Source organism: Leptonotus elevatus, chromosome 5, assembly GCF_054856555.1.
Source record: "Leptonotus elevatus isolate MCC_2025b chromosome 5, RoL_Lele_1.0, whole genome shotgun sequence".
Lineage (NCBI taxonomy): Eukaryota > Metazoa > Chordata > Actinopteri > Syngnathiformes > Syngnathidae > Leptonotus > Leptonotus elevatus.
Genome location: NC_141243.1, coordinates 26,707,204 through 26,728,947, shown reverse-complemented (window position 1 = coordinate 26,728,947; position 21,744 = coordinate 26,707,204). Strand labels below are relative to the sequence as shown.

Here is a 21,744-nt window from a genome sequence, read left to right as displayed (position 1 = left end):
ACAGCAACTACTTTAGGACAAAACGTGTCGGTGACGCTAAAACTTCGATTAAAAATGCATACTACAAATATGAACTGAAAAATATTCGTTGCTTATACTTATACTTAAAATAGTAAGCCTACTTGTGTATGTATTTTCTTCTTCTTATTATTATTTTTACAAACTTTAATGTAACGGCTGATAGACATTTTGAGAGTTTGTGGATGCGAATTCTGCGTAAATGTAATGTTATTGCTACGTGAAAGCGTTGTTTTAATAACCTTAAATTGCATTAGGTTAAATTGCTCCTTGTAAATAATATATAGCTAACTATAGACAGAAAGGTATTATCATTATTTGTAATATTATTAATCGAGCAATGGTAACAAATAATAATAATAACAACAAGTTGCCAACTCCAGCCCAGTAGATGGTGGTAATGCATTTTTCAAGGAGCATTTTCAATAATTAGCTGAAAAAGCTCACGAAAAAGATAGTCGTAATTTGAATGTAACAACTTGCTACGCGTAACTATTTGTTTCGCACTAATTTTCATTTATCCCGAAGACTACAAAATGAGGACCGTTCTGATGGTGGCAGAAAAACCTTCCCTGGCTCAGTCGATTGCCAGAATTCTCTCTAAAGGTCTGTACAGATTGATAATTTGTACTACAAAGTTTGGCGTTTTATATTGAGTGAACACAAATGTACAATTCTATACCATGTGCTTTCTAGCCAGGTGACAAAAGTCAGAAAATCCGTAATTTTTCCACCCTTAATATTAAATTGTAAACGTTTTGGCAAATTTGAACGTAGAGTCAAATACTTCATTTGATCGTTTAATCGACATCCGTACGTGATCGGCACAATCCCCTAAATCCGTTGGAAGCAGAGGGGATTATTTATAGCGCAAGTGCCCTTACTTGCATGCACCACATTATTTTATTTGAGAACATGCAGACCGAGCTTTGTTGTTTGTGCAGGAATGGCTTTAATCTGTCTATACGAAGTGCATATTTTGCCGTGACCGGCAATTCGCCACTTACCGCTATTTTGCAGTGAGTCGTGAGTGAGTACGAATTTCTTGTAGCCAACCGGGAGGTGGAAACGAGCCGTTTTGTTTCACGTGTTTAGATAATAATTGGACGGTTATTGATTTGCCAGCATTTAAATAGGTAGAAGACGTGATTGCTGCATTTGAAGAGACACAAAGTGTGTTCTACTGGCTGATAACCATGCTTTGAGGGTTATGGTTAGGTTCGTCTGATATTGCAGATAAGAGCCTATTTTGGTTGCAAAATAAAATGAAAACTTCGTGAAAACACATAGTTGGTGAAACATTTATTTGAGTAAGGCGTTTATTTATTTTCAAGTGGTTGACACCAGGCAATTGGATGGTCTCAAGTGTGAAAAAAATAACCAATAATATACAGTACGGTAATTGATATTTTCTGTGTGTATTGTAAAATCTTCATGAATCTATCTAAATTATAACCCTTCCTTTCATGAGTCCTCTCAGCAGACACATGCATCGCAATTTACACTAGATGACAATTCCACCACCAGTCCTGCTTAACTGTGCCTGGAAATAGCACATATACAAGCTATGGTGATGAGTTCAAAGTCCAAGGAGTAGCTTGCCGTCGGGAAACAGCTAGGGTTCTTCTTGAGGACGGGCATCCTCAGGGCTATAGGTATGGTTTCAAGACCAAAAGCGTTGTCGAGCCCTCTGCAGGAGTGGCTTGTGTGGCACCTGGCTTCATGTATCACTTGAGGTACCCGGTTCAAGTCGATGTTTTCACTATGCATAGGGGCAGAGTAAGACCAGAAATGCATAGTGAGCAAACGCATACATACATGAATGCTTCACTTAATTAGTTGGGCTTTGTTTAAAAAATCAATTAATCGATATTGAATCGATTTTCCTTTTCCAGCCTGATAGTGATTCATAAAATGATGAATTGATTATAATAATATAATATCTATTCCCCCCCATAAATTCATAAGAAAATATAATTTTAAAGGCCGTTTTTTTTTTAAATAAATCGTACTGTTTTCTTGACATTTACCGTTCACATGAATTTAAGCGTATTTTCTTACATTTATGAAAGACCTGACTTACTGCACTTTAAGACAATTCAGATTATTTTTTAATTTAATTAACAATTATTGAATAAGAATTATTATATTATATTTTCATTTTATCCTTGCTGATGTCAATGTTTGTGCAACACTTAAGGGATTTTAACACGTGTTACTTTCATTAATAAACTAAATCATTTAACCACCTCGGCAAAATGTAATTTTGAATTTAATGTTTGTGGAGTTTTTATCATGTCCTTGATATTTGAGAAGAATTGACGTTCCAGTATTGATCAATATCGGAACGAATTGAAGTGAATTGGATTGAAAAAATAAATCGAATCAAACTGAACTCTTGTGAATCGAAAGCGAATCGATTGAGGAAATTAGAATCGAGACACAGCCCTAAATCCAATACAGATGTGTTTACTATTACTTTTGCAGCACTGCAAACCCATCTGAAATAATAAATACACTGACACTATACAAAAATAAGCATTATCTTTTACAGGGTTTTAAGATATAAAATTACAAATGTCAGATCAGATCTCTTGCTGTACTCACACATAATTCCAGGGGGCAATACTGCGCTCATTGATGTGGCTGGGCATATTGACCAACTGGCTGTAATCATGCAAGCTGTACGTACAGATTGATTCATCAATACATTGGCTCTGCAGTGGCATAGCCAGGCACCAGTGGGCAACCAGCAGGCACAGCACAAATACACGCAGCAGCTGGACACAGAAAAAAATAGAGCTGGATTTTGTTGTTATATCTTTACAGTTGTGTTTGAAAGGTACACTATGAGCACAACTATAAATGTACAAAAGCTAAACGTTGCTTAATGACACCAAAATGCTATGAATCGTGACCAAAAATCACATGCACTACTCATGTCAACCTCAGTCTCTGAAAATCTCAAAACAATTGCCACATTGTTTTGAATTTTATGGGTATTTTTCTTTTTCTCACTATACACTGTGCTCATTAATTTAACTTTCAAGCACAACTGTATACTTTCAGTGCTGTGTTTGCAGATTAGTAATAACTAGTTCCCTGAGAAGAACCTGCACAGACTAAGAGGTATAGGTGATGGATGGATTTATCAACAACATGAATGTAAATGTCACGTACCTGAATCCTTTCCATTAGTGATTGTCAGGGGTAGGGCAGGACACTGTAAACTAGATTTCTAGGTTAAAGCTTGTTGATGTTGCAGACTGCTGTTTTTTCCCTGAAGTTATAGTTTGTCTTTGGTCTTCACTGCATCCTTTGGCTGGAGTTTTGCCAGTCGTTCTTGTTGTAACCCTTTTTATTTGTGTGTGTGTGTGTTTGTGCACACGCACGGACACACGTGCAAGTCATGAATTTAAAAACGTACTCATGATTTGTCATCAGTAAAACTGAAATGTTGGTGAGGGGACATATTGGTCACTCTATTTCATATTCACATGTCCTTTATCAATTAGTATTCAACCTTGAGGGAATAATTTTATTCACAGAGGATGCAACAACGTAGCAAAGGAGTGAGCATTTTCATTACCCCCTCACAACCCTGTAACGGGACATACAGTATGTATTCAATAACTCTAATACAGCCTTGGTTCATCATTACGAAGGATGATGTACTCACTCTGTTGATGTGTTTTGTGTATTTATGACCTTTTTTTCTTCTTCTTTGGAATATGTCACTGCTATGGCCCAATAAACTAATCTGCCGATATATTAGCTCTTTTTTTGTGTGTGCTGATTTTCATTTTTCTAAACGCATTACCACATCACAATACAAGAAAATATGACGTTCAAACATCCTTTTGCAAAAAAGAAAAATCTTCCATTTATCCATTTTCTACCGCTTATCCGGGTTGGAGTCACGGGGGCAACAGCTTTAGCAGGCAAGGCCAGACTTCCCTCTTCCCGGCCACTTCTTCCAACTCATCCGGGGGCATTCCCAGTCTAGCCAGGAGACGAGCCAGCCACTTGTATCCAGGATTTTGTTCTTTCGGTCACGACCCACAGTTCATGACTATAGGTGAGGGTAGGAACTTTAGATCGACCGGCGAATCAAAAGTTTCGACTTTTGGCTCAGCTCCTTCCTCACCATGACAGACTGCTAGAGAGTCTGCATCACAACTGTACCGATCCACCTTTTGACGTCCCGCCCCATGGTCCCTTGACACTCGCGAACAAGACCCCAAGATTATTAAACTCCTCCTCTTGGGGCAGGAGCTCATCCCCAACACAGAGAGGGGACTCCATCCTTTTCCAACTGAGGACCATGGTCTCAGATTTGGAGGTGCTGATTTTCATCCCAACCACTTCAGACTGCGAACTGCTCCAGTGAAAGTTGGAGATCATGATTCATGCCTTGAAGAAGCCAACAGTATGACATCATCTGCAAAAAGCAGAGATGTAATACTGACGCCACCAAACAGGACCCTGCAATGCTTAGGCTGCATTTAGAAATTCTGTCCATAAAGGTTATGATCAGAATCAGTGACAAAGGGCAGCCTTGGCGGAGTCCAACTGTAGGGGCTAAGACAGAGATAGGCAAGTTCGGTCCTAGAGAGCCACAGTCCTGCATGTTTTTGATGTCTCCCTCCTCGCACACAGATGAGAGGCTCTTGCAGAACATAATGATGAGCTGATGATATGAAACACCTGGGTTTGGAGGCAGGAGACACTGAAAACATGCAGGGCTGCAGCTCTCTAGGACTGAATTGGGCTAAGCCAACGCTTTAAGCCACTGTGATGTCTTACCGGAACGTAGTGTAGTAATTGATGCGCTTCCTCTTTCCAAGATTGATGGTGATGGGATGGATGCGGGCGGGTCTTGATCATGTTTTCGGTTGAACATACTGTCCATTTGTGTACCGGTGGTCATTCCACATCTTCTTCGTTACATTTCCCAATAAACACAAACGTAAAGTACCTATTGCGTACAGCGAGCAAGACGGGCGTGCATCGAGAACGGTTAAAAACTGTTTCCGGTTCCCACTAAAACGAAGGAAAACATATACTTAAATGTAGTCTCTCCATTAACCAAAAAACAATAAAACGCACATAATCTGCTCCTACACCAACCCTAGCTGGAAACCAATCTGTCTTACTGCTAGCAATGCAAACCAAATTCTGACATCTGTGGTTTTGGTACAGGGACCAAACAGACCGTATCAGGAAGTTTGGTAATCGGTACCCCGTACCACCGAAGCGCAAACAATTTTTTTATTACAAATTTTTTATTACAAATTTTATGGCGATAAGAAAACAGTTTGAGGGCATAAAGAGGGTGTGAGAAAACACAAATTGTTTTAATCATGATTTCAATCAATCAAATAATTGTGATTGCTATTTTTCCATCCAAATTATGTACTCTAACTTTATACCGTACAGCAGTTGTAAACAAGTAAGAATGGTTTTCTTATTGACACAAATCTATACAATAACCTTGTATACTTCATAAAATGTGTTTATAAGGTCATACTATATGGATTTATCATTCAAAGCAGAGTCAATCTGAATAGCAAAAGTTCGTGCGTAAGTGACACCCATTGAAAAGGAATGGGAGGATAATTTTATGCACTATTTATATTTTTAAAAATAATCAGCAAATCAATTGTTAATCGTTATGTTTTTTTCTGCCAAAAATCAGTATCGGCATCGGCCCAAAAAAAGCATCATCAGTCGGGCCCTAAATAATAGAGCTCGAATGCAACTTTCTTCTGTCTCATTTTAAGGCAAGACAAGGCAGTGCAAGTTTATTTCTATAGCACATAGATCCGCTCATACACAAGGCAACTCAATGTGCTTTACACAAGGAAAGCAACAAAAACAGCAGTTAACATTCAGAAGCAAAGCAGATAAAACAAAAGTAGCTTGCAAATTTATTAAAAGAACATACTGTTAAAACATTAGACAGCAAACTTTAAAAACATTTTAGAGTAAAGACATTTTCTAAGATAATTTAAAAGAAAATAAATATTTAAATATGTTTAAAATAACTTAATCAAAGGTATAGGAAAAAAAGCTACGTTTTTTAAAATCTGGATTAAAAGCATTTACACTTGGAGCTGACTTCACTTCTGTTGGCATCTTATTTAATTTGTGTGCAATATAACAGCTAAATGCAGCTTCGCAATGTGTACTTAATTGTATTAGTTTATTTAACAGGGTCAATGCAATAAGACATAGACGCTAAGCAGAGCTAGCAGCTGATGTTGAGCATACAGAGTTTAGCAAATGCTACTTTACAACCCTTGTCCCTGGTTGAGTTTTTGCACTTAATACACACTTCTAACTATGGGTTCCACTAGTTGACCCAAGTATGTAGATCTCAGAGTCCTGCTGGGTGTGTTTTCAATCAGAATTTCTTGAATATTTTCAGGACCCAGACCATTCAGTGATTTATAGACCAGTAGCAGAATTTTTAAATCTATTCTACAGCTGACTGGGAGCCAGTGTAAAGCCTTAAGGACTGGATAGGTTCTGATCTCTTTGTTTTGGTCAGAACTCGAGCTGCAGTATTCTGAATGAGCTGCAATTGTCTGATGTTCTTTTGAAAGAGTCCAATCAGAAGGCTGTTACAATAATCAAGTCTGCTGGAGATAAAAGCATGGATACGGTTGTCTTGGTCTGCTTGGCGGATGCAGTCCTTCTGTCTGGAGATGTTTTTCAGCTGGTAAAAAGGCTGTTTTAGTGATTAATTTGATTGCTGAAGGTCAGGTCTGAGTCTATTAGCACCCCAAGATTTCGAACTTGGTCTTTGGTTTCTAAAGACAGTGACTCAAGGTGTTTTCTACCACAACTTTTTTCTTTATTGCCGAAAACAATGACCTCTGTTTTGTTTTCGTTTAGCTGAAGGAAATTTTGGTTCATCCAGTTAATTTGCTCTAGACAGTGACACAACACGTTAATTGAATTGCTGTCATTTGGGGACATTGATAAATACAGTTGTGTAACCAATATACGTATATAAGTTTATACTTAAACATTTGTTTATATATATATATATATGCAACTGTATACTATGCATGCACGCCATCACACTGCTCCTGAGAGTCCAACAGGAACAGTCAATATTTTTTTCATTGCTATTATTTTGGTATACGGTATTCTTATTTTACTTTCGTATTAATTAAAAGTTTTAATTTTTAAATATTGAAATTTAAAGATTTTAATTTCTTCAGAATTCAAGGATACAAATATCTAGTATCCAAATATACTAACACACATTTCCATATGTACAAAATACAAATGCCTGAGGTCCCAGGTTAGCCCACTTAAGTCTCAAGACTTGTGAACATAACAAGATAAAATAACTATGGAAGGTAATGTAATGCGTAAAACTGAAAACGAAGGGAGAAAATGAGCAAAAGGCTTGAATTATGAACTATAAACTAACACATTTTTGGAACGATCAACTTAATTAGAACATTTTACGTTATGAACTGAACTAGTTCATTTTAAAATTTGTAAGCTGAACTTTGAACTACTTTGTATAGAACTCTGTGGGCTGCAAAGATGTTTAATAATGCATCAGACTAAATATAGCGCTTTTCTCGACACTCAGACGCTTTACAATGGAAATGGCACATTATTCATGCACTCACACATTCACACTGTGGTGGCGGTAAGCTACTTAAGAGTAGCCATAGCTGCCCTGGGGCAGACTGATAGAAGCGTGGCTGCCAGTGTGCGCATACGGCCCCTCCGACCACCACCAAACATTTATAATGAACCCAATAAAAGTTGTACTGTTGGGCATTTCATGAGAGAAGTTTTTAGTCTTCCTTATAAAACTAATGTGACCATGTATTTGTGTACATTGTACGTCTCGCAGATGTCCAAGCAATGGCGTTGTCGCCACATGGTGAGAAACTACTGTGTTTCTGCCTTTCGGCAAGATTCACAAACGCAGTAGAATTATTAAGTGGATCCAGGGTTTTTCCTGCATTCAAAATTCGGAGTTGGTCACCTCCAGCTAATTTTTATTGGCGACTGATATCGCTCACCACAGCGCTCCAGCTGTGTTGATTGAGCTCAGCAGCAATGTATTATATAGTTTTTTCAAACCTAACCTTAACGTCATGCTTGCTTGGAACGCCATGCACTAGGCATTACTGACACCTAATTGTAGAGACAGGAATACATTTTTACATTCCATGAAAAGCATACATGCACACTGTCCTCATTCAATAGACCAATGCCTGTTTTTTCTCCTTTTCTATGTTTAGGAAACTGTATCAGCCGGAAGGGGCTTAATGCATCATGCTTTGTGCATGAATTCACAGGCATCTTCCAGGGTCAGACAGTACATTATAAGATGACTTCTGTTTGTGGACATGTGATGAGTCTGGATTTCATTGGTGAGTATTATTTGTATTGTATCATAGTAATAATAATGCATCAGGTTTATATTGTGCTTTTCTGTAGCACATTCAAAACTAAGTAACCAGTAACTGAAACCGAATGGTTTTCTGAGTCAGTCACCTTCATTGAGGAGCGTAGGTGTAGTGTGGGTATTGAGACAGGGCCTTATCATGTAAGTCCACGCAAAAAATTCTCACAGTGCTGACAGTGCATGTCTTCCGGCCTGCTTCAAACCCCCTCCTTTCTTCCCTCCGCCTGCATGCACGTGTGCTTGTGGGAGAAGAAAACAATTAATTGAAGGCAATTAACTTCAAAGAGGCTGTTCGTTTACACAACTCATAAATGCGTCATAAATGCCTATTTACAAATGAATATAAATGACGCCTCCGTATCGATACATGTATCGTAAAGAGGCCCACAAAGTAGATATATTGCCGTATTGATTTTTTTTTTAGCACACCCCTATTATTAAATATCTGTTTCAAAATTTTATGGGTCTGTCTAAACTGAATTGATTTGAGGGAGTGGGAAACACACTGACTCTCTGGGGTTTAAGGTGGGTATCCACCTGCTTAATGGAAGGATATTGCAGTGCAAAGAGCTACTACAGGTATTACAGTTTTATTATTATATTAGTTTTATTGTTACATGAACTGTTTTGCCCCACTAACCCCATCTTTGAGTGTCAAGTTAAAGACCTGCTAACAATCTCTGCCATATTTTGGAAAATAGTGCAGCTCTATCAAGTGTCGTCAAAACGCATTAAATTCAGCAGGCCGGAACATGTAATCTTATTGTAATGAAGACTCTTGGTATTTTATTTTTTTTCTAAGTGAGCGAGAGTACTTTCCCTCCAATTTGGTCAGTTTGCTTTGACTATTTAGCTTCTGGGAATTCTGGAGCATGGAAAAAAGTTAAACAAATTTGTCTCCTCACTATGAAAAGTGAATTACGACTCTTCATTTGTTTAACTTTTACAAGTTTGCTTAATGCATATCCAGGCCAAGGTATGACAGATTCGTGTGGCATGCATTTAATGAAAATGACAATGTTTTAAGTGTAATGATAAAATATACAGAAAAAATATATATATCTTGTTTTTCAAGCTAAGTACAACAACTGGGACAAGGTGGACCCTGCAGAACTTTTCAGCACAGCTCCAACAGAAAAAAAAGAGGTCAACCCCAAACTCAACATGGTGAAATTCCTCCAAGTATGTCAAATATACTGTACGGTACCGTATTTTCACAACCATAAGGCACACCGTATTCAAAGGCGCAGTCTCAGTTACGGATGCTATTTATGTATTTAACACACACTATTGGGCGCAGGCACAGGTAAACATACGCCTCAACACATATGGTAGCATGCTTTTCACATGCATGCTAGCGTATGTTTTTAAAAAGGCAGTGGAGCAAAACTGAGTTTGGTTGTACTGTATTTAACAATGTAAACAGTGAGTTTGGTTGTACTTGAAGTATTTAACAATGTACTCGCGCTACTTTTGATCAATCCTCAGCCACAAATCCCTCAAAGTTCTCATCTTCCGTATCTGAAACGAACAGCTGGGCTAGTTTTCTATCAAACACTCCAGGCTCACTCTTGTCTTTGTCAGAGTGAGTCTCGCTACCGTGTGGCTCTTCAGAAATGATTGGGGCGTTTGCAAAAGCTCCAACATTAGTGCAAGCAGACACGTTTAGCCCAAGCTTGCACAATCCATTCACAAATTGTGGCGTAACTTGCTCTAGTCTAGCAGTTCTATAAAGCGAAAGCAGTGAGCACCATGGCGTCCTACTGTATCTTATATACAAAAAAACATGGCCCTGGTTGCGGACTGGCAGGCATGAGAAACTGAAAGAATCACATCATCTTTCAGTTGAGTCTTTCGGGTTCTCATGCCTGCCAGTCCTCAACCAGGGCCGTATTTCCTGCATATAAGTAATATGTCGGCACTGCTCCGCTTAACTGTCTGTCGGCAGAAATGCTCCCACACAGACAGTCAAGCGGAGCGCTTACCGAACTCGCACAACAACATTTACAGATTTTGGAACTGGGTGCACAAAAAAGATGCACCTCACTATTATGTGCACCGTAAATTTTTGAGAAAATTTAAGACTTTTAAGTGTGCCTTATAGTCGTGAAAATACGGTATATGTGTCTGGGACCACTGACCAGTGAGTGAATTGCACTTTTTATCTTTGACGCTTTACCATGCTCTCTTGTTAGGTTGAGGCGAGAGGCTGTGACTACTTGGTTTTATGGTTGGACTGTGATAAAGAAGGCGAAAACATCTGTTTTGAGGTCAGACCCACTTCATTCAACAACAATTTGTAATATTTCAGTTTATGTGTGTTCTTTCACATTGTATGTTGGGAGTAGAGTATAAAATGTACAGAGCGGTTCAGAAAATGGATGGATGGATGAAAGTAGATATCAATATGCAAGATTTCTATGAAATTCTGCCAGTGTTTACATTTTCAAATGATCCATTCTACAACATTCCTAGAAGATCAAAATGTCCCATCACTGGTGAGCTGTCTTTAGAATAGGCTACTCATGTATTCCTTGGGCGCTAACTGGAGCGAGCAGGCACGATTTTGGTGACCCCGGCACTAGAAATAAAATTTATTATTATTATTATTATTATTATGGACATTGGCCCTGTTTGTCAATATATATAATATTCTCCACAGTCCACAGTGTAGATTTGCGTTCAGAATTGCAGTTACGGGAGTAATGTGTCTCAACTGGGGACAGGACAGCAAATGCACACCTTTGCTGGAGGCACTTTCTGAAGTTGCCAGTGTCGAGTGTCACGCAGTGTTTTCTGCAAGTCATACATACATGGACAAAATTGTTGGTATTCCTCTGTAATGAAAGAAAAAAATTTGCGGTGATCATAGAAATAGAAAAAAACTAAAGTAATAAAAAGTAAATGAAAAGTAACACAATAAAATTAGAGATTGCCTTTGATTTGTGGTTCAACAGAATTATTTTAAAAACAAAAATTCATGAAACAGACCTGGACAAAAATGATTGTCGCATAATCTTTTGAGTTATCACTGCTATCAATCTATCTTTTCTCTGCTATCTTTTTATTTTCATTGAGACCTCTATGGCTGCTAGCTCGTCGAGAACAAACTGCGCCTGTTGTTTCAATTTTGAAGTGTTTGTTCTCCAGATGTCATGTTTCAGCTTTCCGCTGATCTGCAATAGGATTTATATCAGGGCTCATAATATACATGGCAATAGCCAGATTGATAAATGTGATTCACTCAAGCGAGTTCTCCACAATATCAATCCGGGACTGCTCCACTGTGATTTGCTTAGGAAAGGCGGGACATTCTGTACAAAACTTCGAGCTGATTGGACGATGCACCAACTGTGCACGTCTACCAAACATTTGTTTTGACCAATCACGGCAACGGATATGAATGTCATCGTCATCGTCATTGTCATAGGAAGAAAAAAAAGCATGAACATCTTACTTAACCAGCTAAATCTGCACAAAGCGCCTCTCCCTGTTGTTCTTTCAAAAAGGTATTTCTGTAAGAACAGAATTAATTGCAGCGCCACACATTCGTCTACTGGTGTCGTCATGTTTGGTTTGTTTGTTCCCATTTGGCACTGTTTTCGTCACAGCCACATATCCTGCCCCTAAAAGACAAAATTGCTTTGTGATTGGTCAAACCCCCCCGTGGTTCTCCTCGCATCAGCGGGCTCTGGTACAAGATGGATTCCCGGGAGTTTGTGAACAAGGCTACATAATATAGCCACTTTAGAATAGTCCAATGTCGTGCTCTTAGTCCAATGTTGTGCTCCTAGCCATTCTCGGATGATTTAGCTGTGTGTTTTGAGTCACGCTGCCATTCAGCAACACACACACACACACACACACACACACACACACACACACACACACACACGCGCGCGCACACACCTACACCCACACACACACACCCACACACACACACAAAATAAATGTTCTGTCAGTATTGACTCACGTGATTGAAGTTAACTTTTGAAAATCTTTTTTCCAAGGTTCTAGAGGCTGTACAACCGGTGATGAAGGGGGCCATTCGGGAGCAGACCATTTACCGTGCCAAATTCAGCTCTATTACTGACACTGATATCTGGAAAGCTATAAATCATCTTGGAGAACCCAACCGCAATGAAGCTCTTTCAGTGGATGCACGCCAGGAACTTGATTTACGCATTGGCTGCGCCTTCACTCGGTACATTTTTTTCAATAGAGCCTAGCTTTGTGTGCCTCAATCTATCAAAAATCATTAAGACTACAGTAGAGGCATCAAAGTTGTTTTAATTGTGGCCGTGTTATGGTTGGCTTCAGGGGGAAGGTTCTAACTGTGAAACCAAAAATATGTCATATCACATAATTATCCCTTCACTTATTATTACCATATTTGATCAACAAATTGGTGAATAACTACTTTTCTAAATTTGAAGTCAAGAAAAAATTGTGTCACTCAGGGGTGGGTGAAATGGCTTAAAAATTACGTCACGATATTTGAAAGAAATTAGGGGTGACGATATTGGTAATAATTACTGAACAATAGATTCGTGATTGGTGCTTCGGAATAATCACATTTTTATTACACACAATATTTAAGCCACCCTTTTCCCAATTTAAATGCAAACAAAGTGCAAATATAGTGAGTGAATAAGTGACTCAGCTTGAAAAAAAAAAGGCCTGGTAGTGTTTTCCCTGCTAGGTCTAATTGTAACATAACAATTTAAAGCTTAATGAATAAATACAAAGAAAACACAAACTTTCAGAAGTCAGTGGGACCCATACTGTGTTCTAGCACATTTTATTTATTTTCTCCTGTTTGATTGATCCTCGTGTTGTAGAGGCAAAAAAACGTCACCTTTGGTAGCAGCCAGTTCGTGGCGTCATACTTTGCACATCGCAGGCAAATGTGTTGTGGGAAAATGTTTTTTTCCTCATGATTGTTTAGGGTTAGGGTAACTGTAGAACCTGGTGAAGGTGCTAGGCGACGATCAGGAAACAAGCGAGACGAATAGGACGGTTAACTTGAGAACCAGACAAAACTTTGATAACGAAAGCAGCGTTCGGCTATAATGTGACACCCGCCCCACCGGAGCGCCAATAAAGACACACGGAGCTGACAGACAGAGTGTAGAGCTCCTCCACCCGCTTAGCGAGCAGGAACACCATTTTCCGAGACAACCAACAAAGATCCACATCGGCCAGCGGTTCAAAGGGGGACCTGCACAGCGCGTCAAGCACTAAGTGAAGGTCCCAAGCGGAAACACAATGTGGGTCCCGGTGATGAAGGCGAAGAGCCCCCCTGAAGAAGGAGGCCAAGAGCCTTTGGCAACCCACTGTTTTTCCATCAACAGCAGCATGCCGGGCCAAAATGGCCGCTACGTAAACCTTGAGTCTAGAAGGGGTGCTACCCTTATCCAAAACAGACTGAAGGAACTCTAAAAGAGACTGCGTAGAAGAGCGAACCACGTCCGGGCTGGCCAAGAAGGTGACACCAACAGCAGCGTGTGGCCCTCCAGAAGGACCCTCTGAAGGGCCAGGTGTATGAGGGGGAAAGGCGGAAAGGCATACAGAAGGCACACCAGCCTTGTGTCAGAGCATCCTGGCCCAGGGGGGTTGCTGTGCTCTCTCAGAGAAAACCAGAGGGAACAGTGCGTGAGGCCCTCGGAGGCGATGAGATCGACCGACGCCTTGCTAAAGTGACTCAAAATGGCGCGTACTACCTCCGTGTGGAGACGCCAATCCCCCGGAGGCGGACGATGGCCGGAGAGAGAATCCGCCACCTGGTTCACATCACCCGAGAGAAACACGGCCTGTAGACTGGCTAGGCGGCGGGTGGCCCATTTGAGAAAGTGCTGGGAGGCCCGCACTAACTGGGCCGACCTTGTACCACCTTTATGATTGATGTGGTAAACGGTCGAGATGTTGTCCGATCGTACCAGCATGTGGCGCCCCGCAATGAAAGGCAGAAAATGAATGAGAGCTAGATGAACTGCACGCAGCTCCAGCACATTGATGTGCAAAGCGTCGTACCTCGCCGACCACTGGCCCTGAGCCATCTATGCTGCCAAACGCGCCCCACCCGCTGAGGCTGGCATCAGTGGTGACAACCTTGCGGCGGGCCGGCACCACACCTAGTGGTATGCCCGCCGACAAGAAAGACCGGCGGCCCCACAGAGCAAGAACAATCAGGAAGCGACCGGACACACAGAGCCACCGTCGACGGTCCAGCAACTGGTCCAGACGGTAGCTGTTACGTCACCCTTGTAATGGTCGCAATGACAGCAGGCCCAGCTGGACAACCGCCGTCAGAGATGTCAGCTTCCCAGCAGCCGCAGAAAGAGGATGAGAGGCAGCATCCTGTTGACACAAAAGAGACAAAGTGGTGAACGTCATCTACCCTCTGATTGGATGGTCTGGCTGTTATGGACATGGTGTCCAAAGATATCCCAATGGAAGAAGTCCGCTGAGAGGGATATAGCGAGGACTCCTCCAGGTTAACCCTGAGGCAGAGTCGTGACGTGACGAAAAAGCACTGATGTGTCTCGGAGCGCCTGAGCGCTAGACGATGTGCAGAGCAGCCAGTTGTCCAGGTAAGGGAGCACCTTCATGCCTCCCGACTGCAGGGGAGCAAGGGCCGCCTTCACATAACATAACACCCTTGGAGAGAGTGCTAGGCTGAAAGGGAGCACCCAGAACGGCCAGTGACAGCCCCTGTAGGCAATGCGGAGAAACCGCCTGTGGTGAAGCGAAATAGGAACATGGAAGTAGGCGCCCTTCAGTTTGACGGAAGTGAACCATTCCCCTCGGGCAATCGTCAGTCATAGTCTGCATGCGGAAGGGTAACACCCTGAGGTACGGGTTAAGATCTCTCAGGGCCAGAATAGGGCTGAACCCGCCTGTCTTTTTGGGAATGAGGAAGTAAGGGGAGTATAATCCCCTGGGATGCGCTAAAGGATCCACTGCTTCGATAGCGGACTTGGCAAGGAGGGCCGCTAGCTCCTGATCTAGAGCCAGGGCCCTCGCCGGGTCGTCGATGATGTTTTCTCTGACCCAGCCGGAAAGTGGCGGCTGGCGTAGGAACTGAATCCTGTACCCATGGGTCAAGGTCGAGATCACCCAGGGGTCCAAAGCGAGAGCAGCCCAGCAGCTGAGCTGCTGACAGGAAATGTAACCGACGGTCGGCCCCACTGTCTCAATCTCTGGACCTAGGGGCCCGTTAGGGATGAGGCATAGAGTGGGCAGACCGGGGCCAACTGGGAGACACACGGGAACGAAAGTCCACGATGGGTGGTCTCTGCGATGGTCACTGAGCACTGGAGCCCCCAGTGGGCTGTGACAGAGGACCGGCTGGGAGAGCAGCCCCTATAGACCCAAGAGGAGCGTAGGGCCTGGCAAGGCTGGCGAGCCTTAGCCTGGTTTCACAAGCACGGACCATCCGTTCCAGCGCCCTTACCTCAGCCGAACTGAAAAGTTCTCCAGGAACCACGGGAAGGCTCCATAGCTCCCTCCTGGAAGACTCCGCCAAGGGAGAGTGAGCCAGGCAGACCTGACGGCGCGCCTGGATCAAGAACAACAAACACCAGCCGTGCTCCCTAGATAAGAGGGCAAAGTCTCTGAATGCCATGCTACAAAAGGATCATCATCATCATCCTCCTGGGTGGGCACCGGCAAAGGCGCAGCGAGCAACACTACATCAGTGGTAGAACAGAGCCAGTCTCTCAACTGAGAAGTCCTCATCTCCTCCAAAGCAGCCTCCAAACGGTTCACCTTCAAGGCAAGCCAAGGATCGGAAAGTTACTTCTTCCTCGACAAGGCAGGAGCAGCAGCAAGCTTGGCCCTGCGCTTTGACTACGGCCACCCCTGGCCTGCAGTCCCGATATACTGAGACACCACGCTGACAATAGCAGAGTTGGCAGGCGGACGAGCGTCGGCGCAGGCTGCACCGCAATAACTAAGGCAGGTCTCAACGCTGCCCTACTCGGGCAGGAAGGAGGAGCCACAACCCGTACAGCGAGTGGTGTCCTTCATAACAGAAAAACCAAGCGGCAAAAGACACCGGAAATCCCAGCGCAGCCCATAGCGGGAGAAGAAAGTGGCAAAAGAAAAAGGGGGGGCATCCCTTTCAGGTCCGGCGTCCTTCTGGACACTTACAATGTAAATGAACGTACCAGAGCATGTCAGTGAATGTTTTTGGAGCAATACAAGCATGATATCTTCCAGATTGAGGCAAAAGTGTCGACAGTATGCAGTGGAAGGATATATTCATAATACTAAAATGTGCAGAAAAGTGGAATTCGCAACTATTGAGGCTAAAGACAACAACAACAAAGTCTCTCGTTCAGCATGGAAATTGTAATCCCACAAAATAATTTCCATTATTAACTCTTTGACGGTGCCAGCTGATTTAAGCATTTTGACTGATCTTTGATTTTGTGTTATGGAAACACAGATACTACCAAATGAAAGATTGAACTCTCATCTTTCATCGGAAAAAAAAGTTTGTTTCTACCTTATTCAGTTTTTCAGTAATCAACAATAGAAAATAGGTTAGTTTCATCCAAATGCTCTGTTTTGGACCAAAATACGGAGAAATCAAGCTTTTTGTGAAACGATATTATTTCATGCACTTTAGTGAATTTGACACCTTTTTTTTCCATGAATGAACACCTAAACAGTGCTTTACTTCTGTAAAACACTACCACCAACAATGAAAAAGTGTTTTTTGATAGCAAAATACGTTTATTTACATTAAACAGTGTAACAATTTGACAAAACAATTTGGCAAACTATTTACAAATGTGTGCAACTGTGGTACTATTTACAATTGTGTGGCTGTTTCAACTACACAGTTTTTCTTTTTGTGTGGTATATTGTGTAAAACTCCCCTGCGTGCAAGGGGACGCAGCAGGATTTGCACCACAGAATAGTTTCACTGCGATTGCCCCTTCGCGTGCAGACCCTACACTTTCTTGCCGGCCTTTTTTTCCGGGGAGTAGCAGGTATATACTGCAGTGTGTGTTTGGCCATGTTGTCATCAAGTCTACTCTCAGGATCATGATACGGTGACCTGGTGTTACGTCTGGCTTCCTCATGTCCTTCAGTTCCTATACTGGGTGGTAAGAGATGTTCTGATCCATCTTATCCTCTCCATTCATGGTGGCATCGTAGTCCAGAACCAGTGTCTTCTCCGTGATCAGACTGTACCCACTCCTCCGATGAATATGCATTGGATTCGGGGTACTCTTCGTCGTCCGATTGAACGTCCGCCTGTGCAGAAGTGCTCGGTTGTGCACCACGTTTTCCGGCGTTAGCATCGCTAGCCGGTGAGGCTTTACGACGTGATCGAAGCCGCCGCGTCAACGCTTCCAACTTCGGCGTCAACCTCGGAGTCACCACCATAATCAGCATCAATGTGCTCTTTAGCATTGGTCGATGCTTTTCGTCTTTGAAAAAAATGCTCAAGCGTGAGCTGCTTGCAACCGGTCGCCATTTTCGCTTCCTCAGCCATTCTCCCCTCAACACTCTAGCTCCGCCTCACGTCTTCTACTGACGCCTACCCGATCTTGTCCAAAGAGAGTCATCGCTCCCATCTAGTGCCCATAAATAGTCATTATACTAACTCGATCTGCTTGATACTTTCAGCACAGCTGGCCAAGGCTTTCCTCCACCCCCCCCCCCAAAAAAAGAACATTGTTAACGTCATTTAACGTTTTTGGCGGCACTCATTTGGATTTTACTAAACGTTATTAAACGTTTTTGGCTGTCAAAGAGTTAAATGTACCTGTGAACTAATTACGTGGTTTGTTTCTCTGTAACAGAATGGTTTACTCTGAGGTCAATCAAAACGTGAAAGATGAAAACAAAATAAGTTCAAAGTGCCTGTTACAATTCCATGTTCACTTTGAGTAAATCAATGAAACAACACAGAGCTCCCAGTATGAAACTTAGCATAAACTACCTACATCAAGTTACCCAGTGAACATTAATAACAATGATCATGATAAACCATGTATTTTTACGAGGCGTTGTGTCAGAAAGAACGATTTACACAATCTACACAATCACAATTTACACAATCTTTGGCCACATCCCTTCACTATTTTGCTTGCTGGAGGTCAATAGCTTGTTTGAACTTTGTTTGGCATGGTTTAATTGAAGTTGACATAAGTTTTGTAGATCGATTTTACAATGGATTTCATTGGAACGCAGACGAGCTTGACGGACCTTGGCCGTTTGGGGGGCGGGGTTTGCGAAAGGTCAATTGGTTTTGTTCTTTCACTCTTTTGAGGATGATAATTGAATATATGAAGTCTTTTCTGCATGTCAAATTGTTCTTAGGTTCCAAACCAAGTATTTCCAAGGAAAGTATGGAAATCTGGACTCTTCTTTAATATCGTTTGGACCCTGCCAGACCCCAACTCTTGGCTTCTGTGTGGAACGTCATGACAAAATCCAGTCCTTTAAACCAGAGAACTACTGGATTATAAATGCAAAGGTAGAGCACCTGTTAACATGTAAATCTGTCATCAATAAATGTGGTGGTGTTAAATTGAGAAGCATTTTCTTTTGTTAGGTGTTCAAAGGGAAGGACAACCCATTAACCCTTGATTGGAATCGAGTTAAGGTCTTCGACAAAGAGGTGGGACAAATGTTTGTCAATCTGGCCAAGACATCTAAAGATTCTCAGGTAAGTATATACACACACACACACACATAATCATTTTCAACTTGCCAGTTGCCACTTTTCTAAACTTAAAACCTAGAACATATTACAAGTAATTTATAGTACATTGAAAACAATGTATCCTGTAACATTATTATGTTTCCTGTAATATTTAGCTTTATATTGCATTTCATGATCTCAATATATCCTTTAAGATTGAGCCAAGTTATGGCATAAACTTGTTATATCAGTATACCTCTTTGATACATATAATCTGCACTCCCAATACAGGTGGAGTCAGTGACTAAGAAGGAGAAGAGTAAGCAGAGACCCCTGGCTTTAAATACTGTAGAAATGTTGAGAGTGGCAAGCTCTTCCCTCGGTATGTTACAATATTATTAGCATGACATTATTTAGCTTGGACACATAGTAGTTGGGTAAAAAATAATAATAATAATAATAAAACATTTTCAAACTAAATATGTAAAAAACAACAACTATGTAGTAATGTAATATTATTAATCTAATATTTAATCTTGTCCTTTCTATTAGATGTGTGTTCTTATTAGATACTTTTTTTTTATGTCTCAGGTATGGGTCCTCAGTATACTATGCAGATTGCTGAACGTTTGTACACGCAGGGCTACATCAGCTATCCTCGGACAGAAACGACCCACTATGCAGAAAACTTTGATCTGAAAGGAACACTTAAGCAGCAGAGCAACTGTCGTTTGTGGGGAGAGGAGGTAAGAGATCAAATATGCCAGAGCGATTCATTGCTTGATGCATTCAGAAACATACTGTATGTGGATAATTGACTTTTTAATTGCCTGATTACATCACAAGTGAAATTACACTATCATGTAGGTCTGGGCAATAAATCAAATTAATTTGATTAATTCATCATTTTAAAAATGGATGATTTGAAAATTAGCTAATTCGTGAAATTTAGGCACACTATTCATCTGGATTATTAAAGGGATTACACCATTTAGTATTTTAAGGTCTTCCACAGTTAAATATAGGCATATAATGATTAAATATGACCTTTGACACCATGGGGATATAATTTTTTTGAAATTAAATATTAGGTGTTTTGCTGGTTATTTTCCTAACGCGGAAGTAAAACATCTGGTTCAGTAAAACCCCGCCTCTCCTCGTGTGCTTGCCGCACCGTCGGCGAGCTGGCTGCAGCCTGCTGTTGGAGCTCTGCGTTTGAAAATTCCTCTGAATGGCCACGCAACGCAAGCCATCAATTCTTCAATAAACATTTGAAACAAAACAGCTCCTTGCCGCAAGAAATTGAGGAGGAGAGGGAAGAAGAGAGAGGGAAGAAGAGAGAGGGAAGAAGAGAAAGGAAAGAAGGAGGGGGAAAAAAATAAGCGGGTCGTGAACCTGCTGCTTACAAGGCGGTTACGCTAACCACTACATTATCTCTTCAGTTAGGTTCAACGGCGCAAAGATTTTACTTGTAGTTTACACCAGTGTTGGTCAGAACCTTTTCTGGAATTTTAAAACGGCCAATTGTCATTGCACTTAAGCATTGCAAATGTGAAGTCTAATTAATTGCTTTGAAATCATTTGGACAGAACTTGACTTTTGTCACTATCCCATGGAGGTCTCAGAGAAAGTGGGCATGCGTTTAGTCCGCAGAGGCGGTGCGGGGGTGGATTCACTTCTAATGACGTCAAAAAGTGCCAACAACTCATTTTCTCAGGTTGGGAGGGGCTGGTGCTTGGAGAGCAGAATGACCTAACATATCTCATAGAGAGGTGAATGGAGGAAAATACTACTTAGGTGATGTTTTTGGTGAGTAATTAGCATTTTAACATGGCTAAAAGCTGTTGTTCTTTAGTTCTGTTATATCCCATTGTTATTGTGAGTTGCACAAGTGACAGAATGCTGGATGGGTGGTTTAGGGCTACGTTCGACTGCAGGTATATCTGACTCCAATTGGATTTCTTCTCAAATCCAATTTTTCGGGCTGACTGTCCAGACTGTTTTTAGCAAGTGTCTAAATGCGATCTGGCCCTGTTCAGACTGAGTCACATTATTGATCCATCTGAGAGGTTGTTGTAACAACAATGTCAAACGGAGGCAGCGCTTGTAGTGTTTGACGTCTTGTGATGCTGTTTACCGCTCCATTCCTCGCAAGTGCGTTGTGATTTTCTTTTCTTTTTCTTTCTCTTTCAGTTTTTTTTTGTTAACATATCTCTATAGCTACAGTCGGGCACTAACTCGCTATTCCCAGTTGAGCATGTAAAGAACTGATGGTAGCGAGGCCGGCTTCAGCGTAACTCACTGTATTACCCAGTTGAGCATGAGAAGAGCCAAGTTATGCAAAAGCTATGAAAAGCTGATTTTTGGTGCAAGCTAAGAATGTTAAGTTTACATTAAAATGATTTAAAATCTATACTATACATTATTGTTCACAGATTTTTATTTTATTTTAAACGTTCTTTAAAATTTAATTTTGAATTGCTACAGCCACCTGTTGACAAAAAATGAAACTGCACAGACCCTTTTTCACATACAGCAGTGTCGTACACATCCGCACAGAGGGCAGGAAATTCAAACCCGAATCCAGTCTGAAAACTATTGGCTTGCAGGAGTA

At 41.5% G+C, this 21,744-nt stretch overlaps 2 protein-coding genes across 3 annotated transcripts in view; one reads left to right on the top strand and one right to left on the bottom strand.

Moving 5' to 3' along the window:
* The first annotated feature begins 41 nt into the window (after nt 1-41).
* top3b (DNA topoisomerase III beta) overlaps nt 42-21,744 on the top strand; it is a 93,232-nt gene continuing 71,529 nt past the window's right edge. The window contains exons 1-9 of one of the 2 annotated variants that reach the window (XM_086076101.1): nt 42-624; nt 8,298-8,429; nt 9,540-9,646; nt 10,660-10,734; nt 12,475-12,668; nt 18,806-18,962; nt 19,041-19,154; nt 19,422-19,512; nt 19,722-19,876. In XM_086076101.1, the coding sequence (XP_085932227.1) occupies nt 555-624; nt 8,298-8,429; nt 9,540-9,646; nt 10,660-10,734; nt 12,475-12,668; nt 18,806-18,962; nt 19,041-19,154; nt 19,422-19,512; nt 19,722-19,876 (1,095 nt within the window). In that variant the 5' untranslated portion in view covers nt 42-554. The remainder of the gene's footprint in view (nt 625-8,297; nt 8,430-9,539; nt 9,647-10,659; nt 10,735-12,474; nt 12,669-18,805; nt 18,963-19,040; nt 19,155-19,421; nt 19,513-19,721; nt 19,877-21,744) is intronic. The other variant, XM_086076100.1, reaches the window with a different exon arrangement.
* Nucleotides 1,552-3,333, bottom strand: LOC147174805 (interleukin-25). The gene is made up of 3 exons (XM_086076651.1): nt 3,199-3,333; nt 2,626-2,798; nt 1,552-1,780 (listed from the first exon to the last, which is right to left on the bottom strand). The coding sequence occupies exons 1-3, from the start codon at nt 3,211-3,213 to the stop codon at nt 1,552-1,554; spliced, it is 417 nt and encodes a 138-aa protein (XP_085932777.1). The 5' UTR covers nt 3,214-3,333.